The sequence below is a fragment of the Phoxinus phoxinus genome (assembly GCF_949152265.1).
Source record: "Phoxinus phoxinus genome assembly, chromosome: 22".
NCBI classification, from domain to species: Eukaryota; Metazoa; Chordata; class Actinopteri; order Cypriniformes; family Leuciscidae; genus Phoxinus; species Phoxinus phoxinus.
In genome coordinates, this window is record NC_136897.1 from 8,379,445 (window position 1) to 8,398,601 (window position 19,157).

Consider the following 19,157-nt stretch of genomic DNA (forward strand, 5'->3'; position numbering starts at 1 on the left):
TATCTAATCTTTTAAGTTTCGTTTTTTGTTTATTAACAAATGTTTTTTTTTTGCTTTTGCACAGCTCAATCTCATCTTCCTGCTCATCACGATGTACAAAATGATGAAACACTCTACATCGCTGAAACCTGATTCCAGCCGGCTGGAGAACATCAAGTAAGTCTCATTGTTTTCCTCACGATATTTCAGCTCATGTGGAGTTAGAGTGTGCCGCCACACACTAAGAAGTAGCACCACTGCTAATCTAAAATTCAGAATGGGAACAGACATTGTTCCATGCTCACATTGAATGTAGCGACTACAACAACTGTCGTTTTTGCTTGGATGAATTTAAGTGCATCGACTAAAGGGATTCAGATGGACTCTAGACAGATGTTATTCTCTTCAGGTGCACAGCGTCTATTAATGTGAGCGATGGCCAGAGAGGCACGTAATGATTGAGACAGGCTCAGTGCTGTTCCTCCTTTACAGTGACCACAAAACTCTTTTTGGAACAACTCCCTGTATTCAGAGTGTGTGTGTGTCTGTGTGTGTGTGTGTGTGTGTGTGTGTGTGTGTGTGTGTGTGTGTGTGTGTGTGTGTGTGTGTGTGTGTGTGTGTGTGTGTGTGTGTGTGTGTGTGTGTGTGTGTGTGTGTGTGTGTGTGTGTGTGTGTGTGTGTGTGTGTGTGTGTGTGTGTGTGTGTGTGTGTGTGTGTGTGTGTGTGTGTTTGAAGACAGTGAAAGCACTTCCATGTGTTTCCTGTTGCTAAGAGGGCGATCTCTTTCTGTAGCGGAAAAGAACAGAAAAAGTGTGCGGGTTGACGACACAACTCTTTTGGTTCTTTTTGCTGGCATGGCAATGCATGTCTTACTGGTTCTATTTGATAATGTATGACATATTTTTATTGTTTTGAAATTAAAAAAAAAAAAAGATGTTTTTAGTCTTTTCCCAATGTGTTTCCAATGAGTATTGCACATTCCATGAATAAGCTTGTAAAACTGGTAGATGTTAAAATAGTAGCTAGCTTTTTTTTTTTTAAACAACTGTATCCCCTTTTATGGTTAATAATTTTTTTTAAATAAGTACTAATATAAGTAAGATTAACCACACAATTTACAAAAATGTAACATTTAAAGTCAGACAAGAAGTAACATAATCTGGGCCATTTTTAATGCATGGAGGGATTATCAATGTTTTTCCCTTACATTTTAGTGTTTACTGCATTCATCAAGCTCAACTATTCAATCTTGTTATTAAAAGATAAAATATAATTGGTATTTGGTTATTGGCATTTGATTACATTATTAATGCATTACCTAACAAATTAACAAAGAATAATATATTTTAGAGGCATTTATTAATTATTATTAATGTTAGCAAAAAATAGAATTGTTCATTTTTACTAATTTTATGAAATACATCTTTTAAAAATGTATTAGTAAATGTTCAAATTAATATCTAAGAATAACAACTGATGCAGAAGTATTGTTCATTGTTTGTTCATGTTGACTAATATAGTTAAACAATGTTAAGAAATGTAACCTCCTTGTGCTGTATTGTATTGTATTGCAAAGTGTTTTAACTGTTTAAAACTTTAGCCATATCCCAAATTTTGTTAACACAATTTTTACAACCCTTGGACCCTGTTCATGAGAGCCTCAGCCTTTATATGTTTTGGGTTTGATATATGGCACTGATTCCATTTAATGCGATCTTTCAAACTTAACACACAGCCATTGGGGAAATATGCATATTTGATTAGATTTAACAATGATATAAACATGACTAACACATTAGACAAATATATTGCTCACAGGCATTGTGTCGGCCGTATGCTGTCTAAATTTCTCTCCACCCATCACCACAGGGCGAGATGAAACAACCCGCTAAACTCTGGGCTCATTGCAGCATGTTGCATGTTCAGCAAGCTAATCTGCAGCATTTCGTTTCATTTCTCTGTTTCCCATTTCCCCTTGTTCTTCTCTGTCCTTTTTTCTCTTTCTCTGTTCTCTCTCTGTTCTCTTACCCTAACCAGTAATTATCGCGTCTGTGATGGCTATTATAATTCTGATTTGCCTGGGTAAGATTCACAGCACACCGTAACTTATGTCGCTCATAAAACATTACTGCCATATTAAATAGTGTAAAAGGCAAAGTACTGGCACATTTGGCCTGAGAGAATCATCTTTAGTCCTTTTACAATCCGGGATAGGGCAATCCAACATGGGTAAATTATATACACTTGGGTGTCTGTGTAGAAAAAAAATAAAGAACATTTACAGTGGCGGTAAAGTTTTATGAAAAGTCTTGTCATGTAATCATCAAGTCAAGTGTGTTAAAGACAACATGAAATCAAAAACTGATAGAAACCCATATATATTTTAAGTTAAACCAAGTTTCATGTTGTCTTTAAGAATTTATAACCTGGGCAGGGACATTTTCAGATAATTTCGTTTTGTACACAGCTGAGGACATAATCTAACATTTTTTTTTTGTTTTTTTTGTCCAGCCTCATTTGCATTTTAACTTCAGAATTCTTACATTTGGACTTTATTGATAATCCAACTGATTTGCCTGATCTAATGTTGTCTCTCTCCTCTGCTGGCCATCCTCTCTAGCTATGAAGATAATAAACCATTTATCAAGTAAGAGCGTTAGCTAGACATCTATGCCACAGCTTCATGGTTGCTCCCAGTCCCCTTGTCATTTTATTGTCTGTTTGCTGGGCTCTTCCAGAAGCGCCGTCTCTCTCTCTGTGCTTCTCATGCGCGCTTATCTGTTTGTCTGTCTTTCTGTGGCTTAACTTTCTTCATTTTTATTCCGCCTGGACCGTCTTAAATTGCTGTACATCTTAACTTGATACCCTCATATCTACAAAATCTTCATTCTCATAACACTTTTTACCCTCCTATCACTCACCCTTCATATTATCCCCTCATCATACCCTCCATCTCTTAAACTTCCTCGCATCGACTCATACACTTCATATTGCCAACCTGATATATTCCTATTCTTATAGCCCTCATATGCCAAACCACTTATACCACTCATTATGACTATTATTCGTCCATCCATCCGTCCATCCATCCATCCATCCATCTTCCAAATTGTATTTAATGACCAGTATTGCATATTTAACTGCTGATTTTCACATATATTTTACATTTAGATTACATTTACTGTCATCTAGCACTCACTTAAAGTTTATCTTTAATAACACTGTTAAATTAAATATTTAGCTAATGGAAAAATGTATATGCATCATCTATATTTCTATTAATGCATTATAATATTGTTACGTCAAAATTAGCTTTTGCATTTAAAACTTTTAAAATAATAGATTCTATTGAAAAGTATTATTTTATAAATTGTTTCTAGTGTGTTCTTTCTTTCTTTCATTTCTCTATTTTTAGACACAATAGTATTTTAGGTTACATTTTATTTTAAGGTGTCATTGTTACAGTGTAATTAGGATTTGGTTGAGGGTAAGTTTCGTTTTTTTATGCATAATTTACTGTTGTTACTATGGTAAGTACATGTAACATATGTAACAAGGACACTGTAAAAAAAAAGTGTTACCGTATTTTATTATTTATCATTTATCAGTTGCCGGCCATACCATGAGAATGACTTGGCTTATCCGTATTGGACACAATTTTATAATCAAAGCATCTCTAGCTCTAGCTATTACGCTCCTCATTTATAGATCTCAATGTGCTTATACCGACGTACCCTCAAAAAAATCATTATACCCAAAGCCCTCCTATTCCTCATCCCTTCAAATCTTCATATGTTGGTTTCTCGTTTCATCTCTCATTTCTCCTCTGATGAAAGCAAGCTCTATCTCTTTGGTTCCTTAGCCAGCCGAGACCTGTTGTCAGCGCCTCCTCCACTAAAATGGACCAATCAGAGATGATTACTGCTCTTTCTCTTTCCCCTCCGTCTGAATGCAGCCCAGTATCATGCGTCTTTACCCAGTAGTGTGGCATGCAAAAAATATCTCCACACTCCACTGCCTCAATACTGATTAAACCTTCTGTATGATGATCCCCTTTTCATATGGGATTGATTAACCTCTCAATGATATGTTCCACTGCATTTCCCATCTACTTGTGCCTAAGATGTCAGTCCGAATGATTTTCAGGACCTGTGTTTGATTTGTATTCTTTTACCAATATTGTAGATGTAATGCTGTAATGATTTTTGTTCTTTGCTGGATGAAAATGTCCCTCTCTCACGCCTCATTGTTTCTCTTTTATTTGCTCTCTAAGGTCGTGGGTCATGGGCGGCTTTGCTCTGCTGTGTCTCTTGGGCCTGACCTGGTCATTCGGTTTGTTCTTCATCAGCGAGTCATCCGTTGTGTTAGCGTACCTCTTCACCATCTTCAACACTTTCCAGGGCATGTTTATCTTCACCTTCCACTGCCTGCTTCAGAAGAAAGTAAGTGCTCCCTGATATATGTTGTTCTACCTGAGCCGTGGCAGCGGTTGGTTTTAACGAGAAGTGCATGTTGAAAGTTCACTTGAAAAAAAGAAACGTTCTTTTAAACCGCAGGTTCGGAGAGAGTACAGCAAATGCCTCCGACACACGTACTGCTGTAGCGGGATCACGACAGAGAGCTCGCACAGCTCCACAAAGACCTCAACAACGCGGACAAGCGCTCGCTATTCCTCTGGAACTCAGGTACAAACACTACTGACCCAATTTCCATTGTTTTCAACGGCTTTTAATGTGACGCTCAGTTATGAGAGACATTTCCTATTGGAATGAAATGAAACTCTCTGAGTGCTTCCATCTGCTCCAGTACTGCAGCACAGATCTTTTATGTATGGTTCTTTTTTTGCAGACATATTTTAGACATTTTATATCAAAGTCTTTATGATGGATTGTATCATATAGTGAATCATACCGATAGTTGTGTATAATATTTGTGTACAATGTTTAGATAGGGTTTTGGTATGCAATAATATAAGTGCCATCTGAAATTCTCTTCTAAAATTTGTATTTTTTATCAAGCTCGTATATTTAGGTTCAGTAATTTCACTAATGACAATTGATGGGTAATTTTCATTGCCCTTAAAGTGAAATAACTGGCAATAAACATGCAAGCTTGATAAAAATTATCATTCTAGAAGAAATTTTCAGATGGCACTTGGAGTCTTCATTTACTTTCTAAGCTGTATTATGATGTGCCAGCATCTTATGTAACATTTATGTTTAAAAAACTGTATACTTTTTTGGAAATATATGCTGGTCTAAATTTTTAAATAATATAAAATCTTTAACTTTTCACATTATAACAAAATATTGTGTCCACAAAGTCCCCATCAAAAAAAATAACTTTCAATATCAAAAATAAATAAATTCCCTATTCAATGGCTAGATAGATAGATAGATAGATAGATAGATAGATAGATAGATAGATAGATAGATAGATAGATAGATAGATAGATAGATAGATAGATAGATAGATAGATAGATAGATACAGTAGATAGATACAGTAGATAGATACAGTAGATAGATACAGTAGATAGATAGCAAGTTGCTTGAAAGTAATTTAAATGGCTCAGAAAGTTCACGTTAGTTCTGAGAAAAGCTATAATTTTTTTGAAGATGCCACTTACCTTGATATTTTGTTATACTGTAAATGTATGAATATCATTGGAACAGATAAGTACAACTGAAGTGTCCAAAAGTATTCAAATACATTTTGGGGCCACTACATATTAGGAAAAAAAGAAGATGTAACTTGCAATTTTTCCCTCCCAAAGATTGTGATCAGTGTTTCATGGCTGTTTGTTCATCCAACAGAGTCGAATCAGAAGAATGTGGAATGACACCGTAAGAAAACAGTCTGAATCCTCTTTCATCTCAGGAGACATCAACAGCACATCAACCCTCAACCAAGGTCAGTCATACACCCAAACTCATTTCATCTCTGTTTCATGGAAACTTAACTAATAGACTGAGACGAAATGAATCAGTCATCCATGTTTAATTAAATTTATTTGACCATATTTAATAATATTCTAGTATTTAATTTTACATCCAATTTAATCAAATTTCTTAACATCCAATAATTTTGGAAGCTCTGCACTAATGAACTCACCATTTTCAATTTGAATAAAATATCAAATGCTTTTAGTGATTTTTTGTTTTTTTATAATGTATCTCTACAATTCTAACATTTTATTTGAAATATGACTGATATTTATGTCAAATAAGATGTTCATTTAATTGATAATCTTGAGAAGAGCATGATCATAGAACACATGCTCGAGTATCTATTTGAAACCACTCATATGTGATTTTAGTTAAAGTCAACATGAAACAGCATTCGCAACCCTTTTACTAATGTGATGTGACATATTTGTTCGATAGCGAATTAATTAGATGGTGAAAAGTGGTCTCTGTATGACAGGTGGTGGGAAGGGAGGGAGTGAAAAATAAGAGGGATTGGTGTCATCAGCTAAAAAGGAAAGTCGTTTCAGAGGCGAAGCGAGTTATTACATTTTGATGAAAGCTTTTGATGCCAAACATTTTCTTCGTCTTTTTTCTTCTTTTTTTTTTTTTTCTTTTTTACATGGACCAATGAATCGTTTACAAAAACATCAGGAACTGATGTACTGTATTGAGAATGTAAATAGGGTCAACTTTGATTTCATGTTGACTTTAATAGAAAATGAAACGACTAATGTTCATTTAAAGACACAGAAGTCCTTTTTGGGGCTGTTTTACACAGCTACAGTAGTGAGTCAGTAGAAAATGTGCTCTCGGTCAGCTATTTGAAGGATTTAGAAAAAAAAGAAAAAAAAACTGTCATTTATTATTTAGCCAGGGCTGAAATGCATGTGATGAGAAGATGATGTTCAACTCTAGCTGACCTGCGGTAAGGTTGTATTATTCAGAGCCGTTTGCTTTGGCTTGCTCTAAAACACTCAGCATGCTTTTAATGCACGCGTTCAAGCACAAAACACAAAGGTGAAGAAAAAAACTGCTATTTGTCTTTCTGTGCTTCAGTGTCTCTCTTCAGAAACAAACACAACAATGACAGTTTTTATTTGCAATATTCATATCACAAAAAAAAATATGGACAAAAAAAAATATTTCGATGCAAGTTATTAGTAATAGAATATTTGAGCAGAGATCTTGAATTAGTAAGAAGTTCTGCCCAGAATAGTAGTTACATTTAATTAATACATTTTTTGCCATTGACAAAAATTCATCCATCCATTTTGGCAACTGCTTGATCTACTGTATGTAGGATGATGAAGCCTATCATTGACAAATGTTGTTAACATTTACACTTGGTGATGTGCATTTCTTGACATACCTTAACATGAACTAAGAATGAACAATACTTCTACAGCATTTATTAATCTTAGTTAATATTAATTTCAACATTTACTAATAAATTATTACAATCAAAAGGTCGTATTTGTTAACATTAGTTAATGTACTGTAAACTAATATGAACAAATAATGAACATTTGTATTTGTATTAACTAATATTAACAAAGATGAACTAATATAGTAACAAATGTATTGCTCATTGTTTGTACATGTTAATTAATACATTAACTAATAAACTAATAAACATTATTGTAAAATGTTACTATTTGATGTTATATTAGTTACAATGAAATTACATAAATAAGCAGCTATGCTAATTCAAATAAATAATAAAATAAACATGCTTTCAGATAAAATACATCCATTTATTTCATCAATCCCTTTATCTTTAGGACACGTTAAATAGACGTCTTAGAGGTCATAATCTTATTTGTCCTCTTCTGTTTTTGTCGCTTTAGGAATGACGGGCAATTATCTTCTTACTAACCCTCTTCTGAGACCACAAGGCACTAATAACCCCTACAACACCTTACTGGCTGAAACTATCGTATGTAACACACCAACGGTGCCAGTCTTTCACTCTCCAGGTGTGACTACTAATACACTCTTCTTTTTTTTGCCCTTCTGTTCATGTGGTACTATGTAGCACTATGAGTATTATCAGAGTACTAGGTAGTATCAGACCCTCTGTCATGAGAAATCATTAATACTCGGAGATTAAAACTGTAATTCTAAGTTTGTGTTTTTACAGCACAGAGTAAAGCAATTTTTCCCTCACTATGAGACAGTTGTGATGCACACAAGATTATTTAATTTATTTAATATTTATATTTAAGCAAGCAAATGTACAGCAATTCAACTTTATTTATTTTTTCCGAGTGACATGACACTGTTAACTGTTTGTGTCTTGTTTTCTCTTTCCCTTTCCTGCACACACTCAGTGACCTACAGAGAGACAAGTATGCAATCAGTTTTAAATTTGCCCATCAAATGTAATTGTTTTACCATGATTTTATCAGCACAACTCCTGCACACTCAGTGGCCATTAACAGATCATCCGCATATTGTCAGCACATGGTTTAGAAATCATTAAAATGAGGAAATGTGGCTCTCAATGAAACAATACTTCCATCACCTCTGCATTTACAACTTTGGGATGCTGGCACGATGCATGTACATTGCACACACAATTAATATTTTTCAAAGTCTAAATGTACACGCATCATTCTGAATGGAGATTTTACTGAAAGCAGTCGCCTTCTCTCTTTGTTAAATACGGTCTCGTTGGATATTAGGTTGGATTTATTCAAACACTTTCTTTTGAGTTTGGCTACAGATGTTGAGGCCAGTCTGTGTAATGTGCAGTTACAGTTGTGCCTTTATCTGCATGTTACAACAGCTTTTATTGCAGCTTAGTCAGAATTCAGAATCTCAGGTTCAGATGTTATATGAAAAAAAAAAAATTGGCTACAAAAAGGATTTGATTGATTGACACTTCAGCCATATAACTTTACTTTTCTGTTGTCTTACTCTTAAGAAAGACAGAACCAGAAAGTGTCCAAATACGTTTGTCTTATTTGTTTGTCTTTTAGTCTATAGATTTATTATTTTACACAATTTTTTTTTGTTATGTTTTGTTTTAAAAATACAAATTATATTTGGTCCGATGTTGCATTTTATAATGCAAATTAGAGCTGCATGATTCTGGATAAATTAAGAATAACGATTTCTTTGTTTCAAACAGAGATCACGATTTTTTCACAACAGACAGCTAAACAAAATAACAAATATTTTACTAGAGGTTCTGACAAAATGGTAATGGCTGCAGTCTATTTTAAAAGTGTTTAACTAATTTGAATGTATTCTTTAAAAAAAAGAAAAAATTTAGTACATACTTTACTTGTTACATTACTGGATGAATCAGCGTTTTTTGAACGCATCGCTTGAATGAGTGATTCAATGACATACATTTTTAACAGTCACTTGTCGCCACCTACTGGTGTAACGATGTAATGATACAATCGTTATTTGAAGTACCAAGTTATTTTCAAAAGGTGATTTTCAATCGCTACCGTAGACATCAGTGTTTATATCAAAACTATACATTTTTATCCCAGTACTTCTGTGATAATTTGACTATTTGTAACAAATAACCATACTGTGATGTTGAAAAGACTTTGTAAAGCTGTTTCATACCTACTGTATACATGATAGCGATTTTCTCTGGGTCAGCGGCAGCGCGGACACATATTTGAATGTTCTGGTGTGATTTTGTAATAGACACAGGAGAATCGCTGTCATTTGGGAATAAGATCACATGGATGTTTGAATCGAGATTGCAATCATTTAACAATTAATCGTGCAGCTCTAATGCAAAATCATTTGTTTTATTTTATTTACTTAATTTTTTAGCTAAAGTGTCCAAATAGTGTCCTTTTTGGGGCCACTGTATATTCTCTGTTACCCTCCACATCTCTCTGTCTGTTTACGAGTTTGGTGAGGAATTCTGTCAGAGAAAACCCCTCATGTTTCTTTAGCCCTTCTGTCTCAATATCCAGCAGAAATCTCTTTTAAACTCCCTTTCCTCAAATCACTGTCCCTCTTCTGTTCCCATCTGCCATCTCCTTCCTTTGTCTTGTCATTTCTGTGGAGAGGTTCTGAGAACGGCTGTGTCCGAACCGCCCACCGGTGTGCTCTCATAAGATGCAGTTAAAGATTACGTAGCTCATGCAGACGGCCACCCATTTACCATCGCGCAAATGAGCTCAAATTACCACATAAACTCCAGTCCAGCAAACAAACCCAACTGTGACATTTAACAGAGGGAAAAGGCCTTAATTGTGATGCTAATTTAATTTGCTAAATCCTTCGCTTGCGCTAACGTTGTAATTTATTTTTATTTTTTTTCCTTTTTTCTGTTAGTGATAACTCATCATGTTTTACAATAAATCATTTTCCTTTTTGTTTTGTGTTCTTTTTGTTCATCAGCAGCGCTCAGGTCTGCTGGCCTGAACAGACAGACTTGATGTGAGTTGTTCAGAGTGAGTTTTCTCTCTCCTGTCTGTTGGATGCTTTCGCTTTCATTCACTCTCTGTAGTGTGAAAAATGGCTGTTTTTTTTTGTTTGTTTGTTTGGTTTTTTTTGCTTTTTTTTGTTACTTTCAATCCCTTCACCCTTCACCCCACCGCCTTAACCGTTTCAAATACAAGCTGATGTTGATGAATTCTGTGACTGTCATCGCTCTTTCATCTGTGAATACACATCTGTGCCGCACTCTCATTTGTGTCTGTGATGTTTGAAGCCTACCGACTGATTTTAATGTTGTTTAGGATGTAGTTAAAAACAACGTTTTGAAATTGGTCATTGTAAAAAAAAAAAAAAAATTGTTTGATTGAGAAAAATTCAGAACCTCAAATTTTGAGGATTTCACAAAGAATAGTTGTGCCTGTGCCTGCCCATTCAGTACAGAAAGTATGCAAATCTGGTATGGCGGGTCAGGCAAACCTAGAAGTGGATCTGGCATACTTTGCTGGGGCTGTAGAACTGCGCTCCACAACTTTTATCCAAGCACTTCAAAATCCAAAACTAAACGCATAAACACACGGCTAGTTAAACTGGATTCCGAGTCATTCGCATATAATCGCTCTAAAAGAAGTGCAACACTTATTCTGTATTTTTGTCTTGTTCTCCAGTACAAATATGTAAACATTTTAAAATCAAGATACATTTACTTAAGAAGCAAAATGACATGATATTTAGTCTTGTTTTCTGAAAATGTATAACAATTAAGTGAGTTTATGCTTAAAACAAGAAAAAAAAATCTATTAATATGGTCGGAAAAATAAACTTAATTCAAAGGGAAAACAAGATTATTTTTCTGACCCCATTGGCAGATCCTTTTTTTTTGTTAACAAAAACTCATCATGGCCATGAGTTAAGAATTTGTTTCCACAAATTAAGAGTTTGTTCTCTCATTTTAGTAAATCGTGGCCAATTTTTTTTTATTAATTTGTTCCCTCATTTTGATTGAACTAAAACTAGGGAATGAATTGTTACAATGTGGGCACGATTTAGTAAATTGAAGAAACAAATTATTATATTGTGCGCACAGTTTAATTTAATTGAGGGAAGGAATAAGTCAAATGTGCTGATGTATTTGCAAGTCGTAGGAAAGAATTGTGTGTGTATATATATATATATATATTTTTTTTTTATATATATATATTTTTTTTTTTGCATTTCATATACAGGGCTCCATAATTTTGGGGATTTTTTTCTGAAAACAAGCATATCTTGAGTTATTTTGCTTCTTAAGTAAATTAATCTTGATTTAGAAATGTTTAGATATTTGTACTGGAAAACAAGACAAGAATATTGAACAAGAAAATCACTTTCTGCAGGGAACTATTTTGTGAGTTTGCCCCTTACTGTTCTAAAGGCTTCCAATATTTACATTTTCCCAGATTTTTAGCATTTCTGCATTTGACTCAAATGCAGGTCCTAAACAGCTTTAAACATTTAGATTTTGTTTGTTTCTGATTATTGCGAGACCTAATGTTTTTCTTCCTCTTGTGTTGCTGCAGGACACTCGGTGACCAGCGGCAGAGATACGAACACGTTCGGTACTCTACCACTCAACGGCAACTTTAATAACAGCTACTCTCTTCATAACTACAGCGATGGCGTGCAGGTGGTGGATTGCGGGCTCAGTCTCAATGACACGGCCTTCGAGAAGATGATCATCTCAGAGCTTGTTCACAACAACCTCAGGGCTGCCGAGTCCCATATCAGCACCAAAAAGGGGGCGGGGATCATCAGAGAACCTGTGTTTGCCGAGACATCGTCCCTGGTGCAGGTGTGTGGGGACAGCGAGATGGACGGTCTGGGACTGCATCACACGCATCCCCGCACGCTTGGTGCCCCTCTTATCCCCCAGCGAACTCACTCGCTCCTGTACCACACGCAGGAGAGAGCGAGGGCCGACATGGAAGCTTCTCAACCCCACAGCTACATCGACCAGCTCCCTCCTCCGGCCGAAACCGCCTTGCCCTCCCCCAACAGAGACTCGGTGTACACCAGCATGCCAAACCTTAGAGACTCGCCGTTCTCGGAGAGCAGCCTAGACATTGGCCAGGACCTCTCGCCATCCAAACACAGTCCGAACGAAGACGTTTACTATAAAAGCATGCCCAACCTGGGGTCAGGCCAACAGCTGCACGCGTATTATCAGATGAGCAGAGACAGTAGCGAGGGCCTCATCATCCCCGTCTCTAAAGACGCTTGTGTCCCCGAGGGGGACGTACGAGAGGGACAAATGCAGCTGGTCACAAGCCTTTAAAACAAACTGTAAGCACCGCCCACCATGTACACAGCCCCGCCCATCCACCGATGGCAGAGTGGTCTTCCTTTTTTTAGCCTCCCACATAACTGCACACATTATGGAGAAGTACCGCTGCTGTCCAATGAGTTACAGGCCGGCCCAGACGGAATCTGCAGGCGACTTATCGCATTCTCTGTCCTGAATCGTGGCAGAAATTTGCAGCGACATACACACAAAGCTTATGCCTTGTTTTCAGCAAAAATATCAAAATATCTTCAAAACAAGTTCAGTTTACTTGAGTAGCAAACATTTGTTATTGGGATTCATTGAGAGTTTTGTTTTGAAATTATATTTATTGAATATTTGTTATTTTTTCAATAATTAAGTAGGTTAGTGCTTAAAAGAAGAAAGACACATCTTAATTTAAGACATTCTCTCAAATGTGTTTTTACTGAAAACAAGACAAAGAACATTAATAGGGAAAATAATGTTTGCAATTATTAATTGTTACCCTGTTATTGGTAGCTGAATGTAATTAAATTAGCCACAATTATTTAATAAACAAACATACAAGGGTCACGTGATGTGTACAGTAGAACTTTGTGAATGAGGGTTTTATGCGGAAATCTGCGGTGTTCTTGGGTTGCAGATTCCATGTGGGCCTGGTAATAAGAATACAGTAATACAGTTTCACATAAAAAATAAAATGAGGCCAAAAAAAAAAAAAAGTCTTTCTCGTTCCAGTGCATACGTTTCTCAAAGGATGTACATATATGTTCACATATTTCTCTTTCGAATGCAGTTTTGATTTTTCTTTATTATTATATACAAAAATGGAATTTCCAGGACCTTAAGACATGCAGAGATTGTCCTGACTGAACTAAAGGAGTTCTGTTCGCCCTTTACAATCATCAACAAAATCCCATATGACCACTAGCAAACAAACCCTAGGCCTTATATTTTCTCAATCATACACGGAAATGTCAAGGGTAATGCTATAACATAGAACAATATATTTTGTTGTATTGATTGTGTAAAATAAATTGCTATAAAATAAATAATAACAACCCTAAATATAAAGCAAATGAAGAGATTTTGAAAATGAGATGACTATGTAAAAATTTCAGAAGGTTGTTTATGATGATGCAATTGGTGGATGACCTCATGTACGCTGCAAAAGACTTTGAGATCCCTCTGTCCTGTTCATGAAAATGGGTTTGCCACTTTAGATCAATTAGATTCTAATGTTCTCGTGCCTTGCACAAATTCATTTTTGTCCAAATCTGTGCAAAGCATGAAAAATGTAGTGACTAAAGGTTGCAGCTGAGCTTGGAGTAGAACCTTCTTCTTTAAGGACTATTACTGCAGCTGGGGTTGGATATTTATTTATTAAATTATTCTTTAAAAATGATACTTTTGTGAATATTTTAAAGCACTGGTCGGCATAGTTCATCTTCATAAGCATAATTAAGAAACCCATCTCTGATAAACATGTTAAAGAGCCCATCTCTACAAAGGATGTAAAGTTCTACACTTGTTTAACAATAAATAAATGTGAATTTTTGTCTAACTGAATGTTTAATGCCTTTTTTTATTTACACACCAGTGATTAAAAATATGAGTGTGTATTTACTTGTTTGTGTAAATATATGGAAACAGAAATATGTTCAGTCCATTTTAAAACTGAGATAGTATTTCATTGCTCTTTTATCTCAGTGGTTTGGCATGTTTATGCGTAATAAGCTGGTGATGCCAATCAAAGTGAAAAGTACTGTAAGCTGATACATAAACAGAAATATGAGCCCTCATAAAAAGCCTGAGAACAGTTTGCTGCATTATAGCTAGGGTAGTGCACAAGGGAACAACAGGTTCATTTACTGGAGAAAACTAGTTTAAAAACTTTTGAACCTGTCCCTCTGAAGTCCTGTTTCAAACTATTACTTTTCAGAAAGATTCTTTCAAACAGCTCCCTTGTACTCGTGTCTTTGAAACTATGAAATCCTCACAACTTATGTTAGTAGACGTCAATGAGAGTCAATGATGTGACAATGGTTATGTTCAGATTGAAATACTAGCTTACTGCTTTCTAAATTTTGGATAATATACACTGAAAAATACATTTTTATTGTTTAAAAGTTTGCAAAGCAGTTTACACAGTAGCCTACAGTTGAAAAAAAATACATTAATCTAATTGTGTGTGATAATGTTACATTTTGGGAGTAACAGATCAAATAGAGATGGTAAAATCATGACTGACGACTTGGTTCCTTCATCACAGTTCAAATAAATCTACATTGCATTATGGGAAACAATGTTGCAAACTGTGCTCTGTTGTAAATTGCTTGTTTTGGCAAATGTATATAAAATTTAGGTAGAGTTAACAAGAGATTAAAAGTAAAGTAAACCTGTCTAGATGGTAGGGGTGTAACAGTGCACAAAAATGTAATCCAGGAATCTTTCAGAAGCTATGGAAATGCTTTGGGTGAGCCATGTACATCATCACAAGTGGTTATAAGAATTACACCAATCAACAATATAACATTTTGTCATTATGAAAAAGTGAAGGTTCCTTGCAAGAGACTTAAGGATGATATATGTTTTCTAAGCCTTTGTGTTCAAAGGTTTTGACATTTTCTTAAAGGGAGTAAAAAGGGACTTTTTATCAGATTGTCAGTGAATGTTTCTGGCTTTGTGAAGATGATTAGAATGAAAATCGGACAATTCATGTGCGTTCGGCTTGTGTAATCTTTCTTGATGCCAATCTTGATTTGCTACCGCCGTCAGGTGATGTCAAAGGCATGCAGGTTAGGATATAAAAGGGCGCCTAAAGAGAACGTCATCAACTTTGTATTGTCTAAAGGAAGACGTACAGGCATGCCAGAAGTATGGCAACACGACACAGTGTCTCGTTCCCCTTTTCAGGGAACCATGGTTAAAGTCGTTACCTGAGATGTTCCCTTTCAAAGTGGAACTCAACAGTGCTTAATGGAATTTAACAAAATACACACTACACCATACTAACAAATACCTGCTCACTGTGCTGTGAAACACCAGGAAGCTAAGCTGTAGCCCAAGGTTGCCATACTGTGCATCTAGTGCCTGTGGTAACGAGGCAGCTCAATACGCCCCTATTATTCACTATATCATCGGGGGTAGAACTGCTAAATAGATCGCAGACTCACTGCATCCATCACCAATAAGGAGGGGCAGGCTCGAGCACTGCCAACCGGACCCTCAGCTTTAGTTCCAAGTGCACAACCTACTCCCGGGGAGCAAGTGATTTTAGAATCCCATCCTAAAGGCCGAGAGAGGCCTTAGGAGAACCCCATCCTGCTTGCTCTACCTAGGAAACATAACAATATGCTTCTGGTAGACCTTTTGAGAGAGCATCAGATTGGAGTGCAATAGAACTCCTTGCTCTCCAATGCTGATACCAGGAATATTCACCGCCAAACACTTTAGGGATGTCCTAAAGAAAATGTCGACATACAGTCATCTGACTATTTACTCCAGCATGAACTTACTGGCCACTGAGAGAACAGAAAATTTTAACGCTCTCGTACTATTCTCTACCAAGTAGCTCTTATCGGCTGGTGGTTGCCCATTCTTACATTTCCAGCTAATGACATGAGAGTGGGTCGCTAGCTGTGACAGAGTCCACTTTTAAACTTTGTCCCTTTCCCTCAAGAACAATTAAGAAAACCTCTGTTCCAAGTGGAAAACCTACTCTGGGTGAGCAAGTGATTTTAGCATCCCGTCCTAAAGACTGGAGAGGCATCAGAAGAGAACCCTTTCCTCTTCACTGTTTGCTCTACCTAGGAAACATGGTAATATTCTCAGTCCCATGTCATCAAAGGTGACAGCAGAGGAAGTCGGATGCTAGAGTGGTTTTGCCCAATCTTCATGTATTCTCTAGCCAATTGACGTGATCTCAAAGGTAGCACATAGCTAACACTTCTGCACTCCTATAGTGCCGGAGGGGGAAGGTTGACCAATGATGGTCTAGGACACAAGTTGCGTTATTTGCCCATAATCCACAACCTAATTGTACACTAGTTATATTGCTACCACTTCTGATCTCCTGGCACCCAGAAATAACAGACAGAAGAGGCGTGGACAACGGAATTGCCTTTCTTTCCTCCTTCTCCCCATATAAAACATTAAGGATACTGATACTGCCTTTATACCCAATTCACTTCAGTGCGCCAGATGAAAGAGTGGGACGCAATAGCGTGAATGGGCGATCTCTTCACCTGGGTCCGCTATTCATGTGCCATCAGGAAGGCGCATCAATAACAACCCCATGCATCTATTACTGGATAGGCGAGAAATTAGTGAAATGTGACTGACACATTCCCTGCATCAACCCTCTTGCACTAGGAAGGTAGAAGAGTAGAATGTGACATCGTTAGAGCCCAACTCTAAACCTGCCACACTACACCAGGGACGACGTCCATAAAATCTCCATAACTCAAGCTTCTGGAGAAAATTTAAGGGAGAAAATGGTACAATCACTCAACCTCCTCTAACAGACTAGCCTTACTGTTAAGGAGACATATGGATGCCCATAGTGTTCCAGGGCACAACAGACAAAGGGGTGAGGTGCTCACAGTGAAACCCGCTATCCCATCTGTATCGCACTCCTCCCATTTAATAGTGAACAGAAATTATTTCTACTTATTCTGGGAATTTGTATGAAATTGATCACCGGAAGCTTAGCCCCTGCAATAGACTTATTGAATTTCTTAGTCAATATTTGGAGGGGCCAAATGATTTTAAACGCCCAATATTAACCTCCTACGGGGAGAGTGTGTTTTCATCCCTAGGAGATGTTTACTTCACTTAGTTTTTTTTTTTTTTTTTTACATCTCGTGCCCCAACACTCCTTATAAAAGGGGGGGAGGGGGAACAAAGATGGATCTAAGGGATCTCATTGGAGGTGGGGCATGGGCAGCAACACTCTCTTTCTGACCCTGTCTCCAGCTGGGGCCAGCAACAGGGTCAGAAGATGTAGGGACCGCGATGGGAAATGTACAGCTCAAATGCAGCTAACTTAACACTAGCCTCCTTAAACTTCTGGATCGCTATCTCCACAGCGGTGGAAAAAAATCCACTAGGCAACACCGGCCGTCAATAAGAAAAGTTTGTTCCTTCTTTTTGAGCACTGAGAGGTTAAGCCATAAATGTCTCTCAATATCTACCATGGCAGCATTCAAGCGGCCCACACTTCGGTAGCACAGAGGGCTCCATCCTAATTTACTCTGTCACCCAAATCGAGATCCTTTATAAGGTCGGATTGATAAATCTTCAACACAGTCATGGTGTGCAGGGCTCCGCCGGCCTGGCCCGCTCCCACATGTCAAGTCAAGTCATCGTAATTTATATAGCGCTTTTAACAATGCAGATTGTTTCAAAGCGGCTTTACAGTGATAAACGGACAATTTAAGGTAACAGAGATTGTTTTGGCTTTATAGCGGTTCTTGAATAAAGATATTTTCCAGCTAAAGTTTTGATTGATTCACTTCCGTCGCAACGATCATTAGTTATTAAATTAGAGACCGCTAAAACGACAGACTTTAAGAATTAATTAAATAGTTATGCGCATTTGAATAAATGTGCGCAGGTTTGTAATTCCCTACAAACCAAGCCTTAACAAACTACTTGTCTAGCCTTGAAATTTTCATACAGAATTGTATCACTTCGGGGTAGATACACGAAACCGAAATTATCCCCACAACGCTTTATCTGTAGAGTGATAAAGGGATCCTTCACAGGGGAGAGACTAGTTGGCACTTCAGCACTGCGTTGTCATCGGGTCCAGGCAAAGGTCCTTCGTCAGATCTGGATATGGCCTGGATCTGGCAGGCTGCGGAAAAAACCTTGGGATAAAAAAAGACACTAAAATTAGCGTAGATGCCATTCTTCTTATGATGTAATGAGTACATCAGCATTTATGGGAAGTGTCAGTTCCGGGTGACCTAATCTATGCAGCCTAACATTGAATTATAGAAGTCTATAATGTATTATGTGAATGCTAGGTCAAAGAGATGTGTCTTTAGTCTAGCTTTGAACTGACAGAGTGTGTCTGCTTCCCGGACAATGGTAGGAAGACTGTTCCAAAGTTTTGGTGCTAAATAGGAAAAGGATCTACCGCCAGCAGTCGATTTTGATATTATAGGTATTATTAAATGGCCAGAATTTTGAGATTGCAATAGACGTGAAGGACTATAATGAGTTAAGAGCTCGGTCAAGTACTGCGGAGCTAAACCATTTATTGCTTTGTAAGTAATCAGCAATATTGTACAATTTATACAATGTTTAATAGGGAGCCAATGCAGTGTTGACAGAACGGGGCTAATATGGTCATACAGTACATCCTGGTTCTGGTAAGAACTTGAGCTGCTGCGTTTTGAACTAGCTGTAGTTTGTTTATTAAGCGTACAGGGCAACCACCCAGTAAAGCATTACAATAATCTAGCCTTGATGTCATGAATGTGTGAAC

At 37.0% G+C, this 19,157-nt stretch overlaps 1 protein-coding gene across 19 annotated transcripts in view; it reads left to right on the forward strand.

The window, feature by feature from the left end:
- Nucleotides 1–14,230, forward strand: part of adgrl2a (adhesion G protein-coupled receptor L2a) — a 110,204-nt gene extending 95,974 nt beyond the window's left edge. For 4 of the 19 annotated variants that reach the window (XM_079596940.1, XM_079596949.1, XM_079596952.1 and 1 more), the window contains 7 exons: nucleotides 65–156; nucleotides 4,253–4,421; nucleotides 4,536–4,664; nucleotides 5,794–5,890; nucleotides 7,794–7,922; nucleotides 8,277–8,294; nucleotides 11,919–14,230. In XM_079596940.1, the coding sequence (XP_079453066.1) occupies nucleotides 65–156; nucleotides 4,253–4,421; nucleotides 4,536–4,664; nucleotides 5,794–5,890; nucleotides 7,794–7,922; nucleotides 8,277–8,294; nucleotides 11,919–12,673 (1,389 nt within the window). In that variant the 3' untranslated portion in view covers nucleotides 12,674–14,230. Of the gene's footprint in view, nucleotides 1–64; nucleotides 157–4,252; nucleotides 4,422–4,535; nucleotides 4,665–5,793; nucleotides 5,891–6,816; nucleotides 6,872–7,793; nucleotides 7,923–8,276; nucleotides 8,295–10,323; nucleotides 10,377–11,918 lie in introns of those variants that run through there. The other 15 variants (XM_079596953.1, XM_079596954.1, XM_079596956.1 and 12 more) reach the window with 14 other exon arrangements.
- The last annotated feature ends 4,927 nt before the right edge of the window (nucleotides 14,231–19,157 follow it).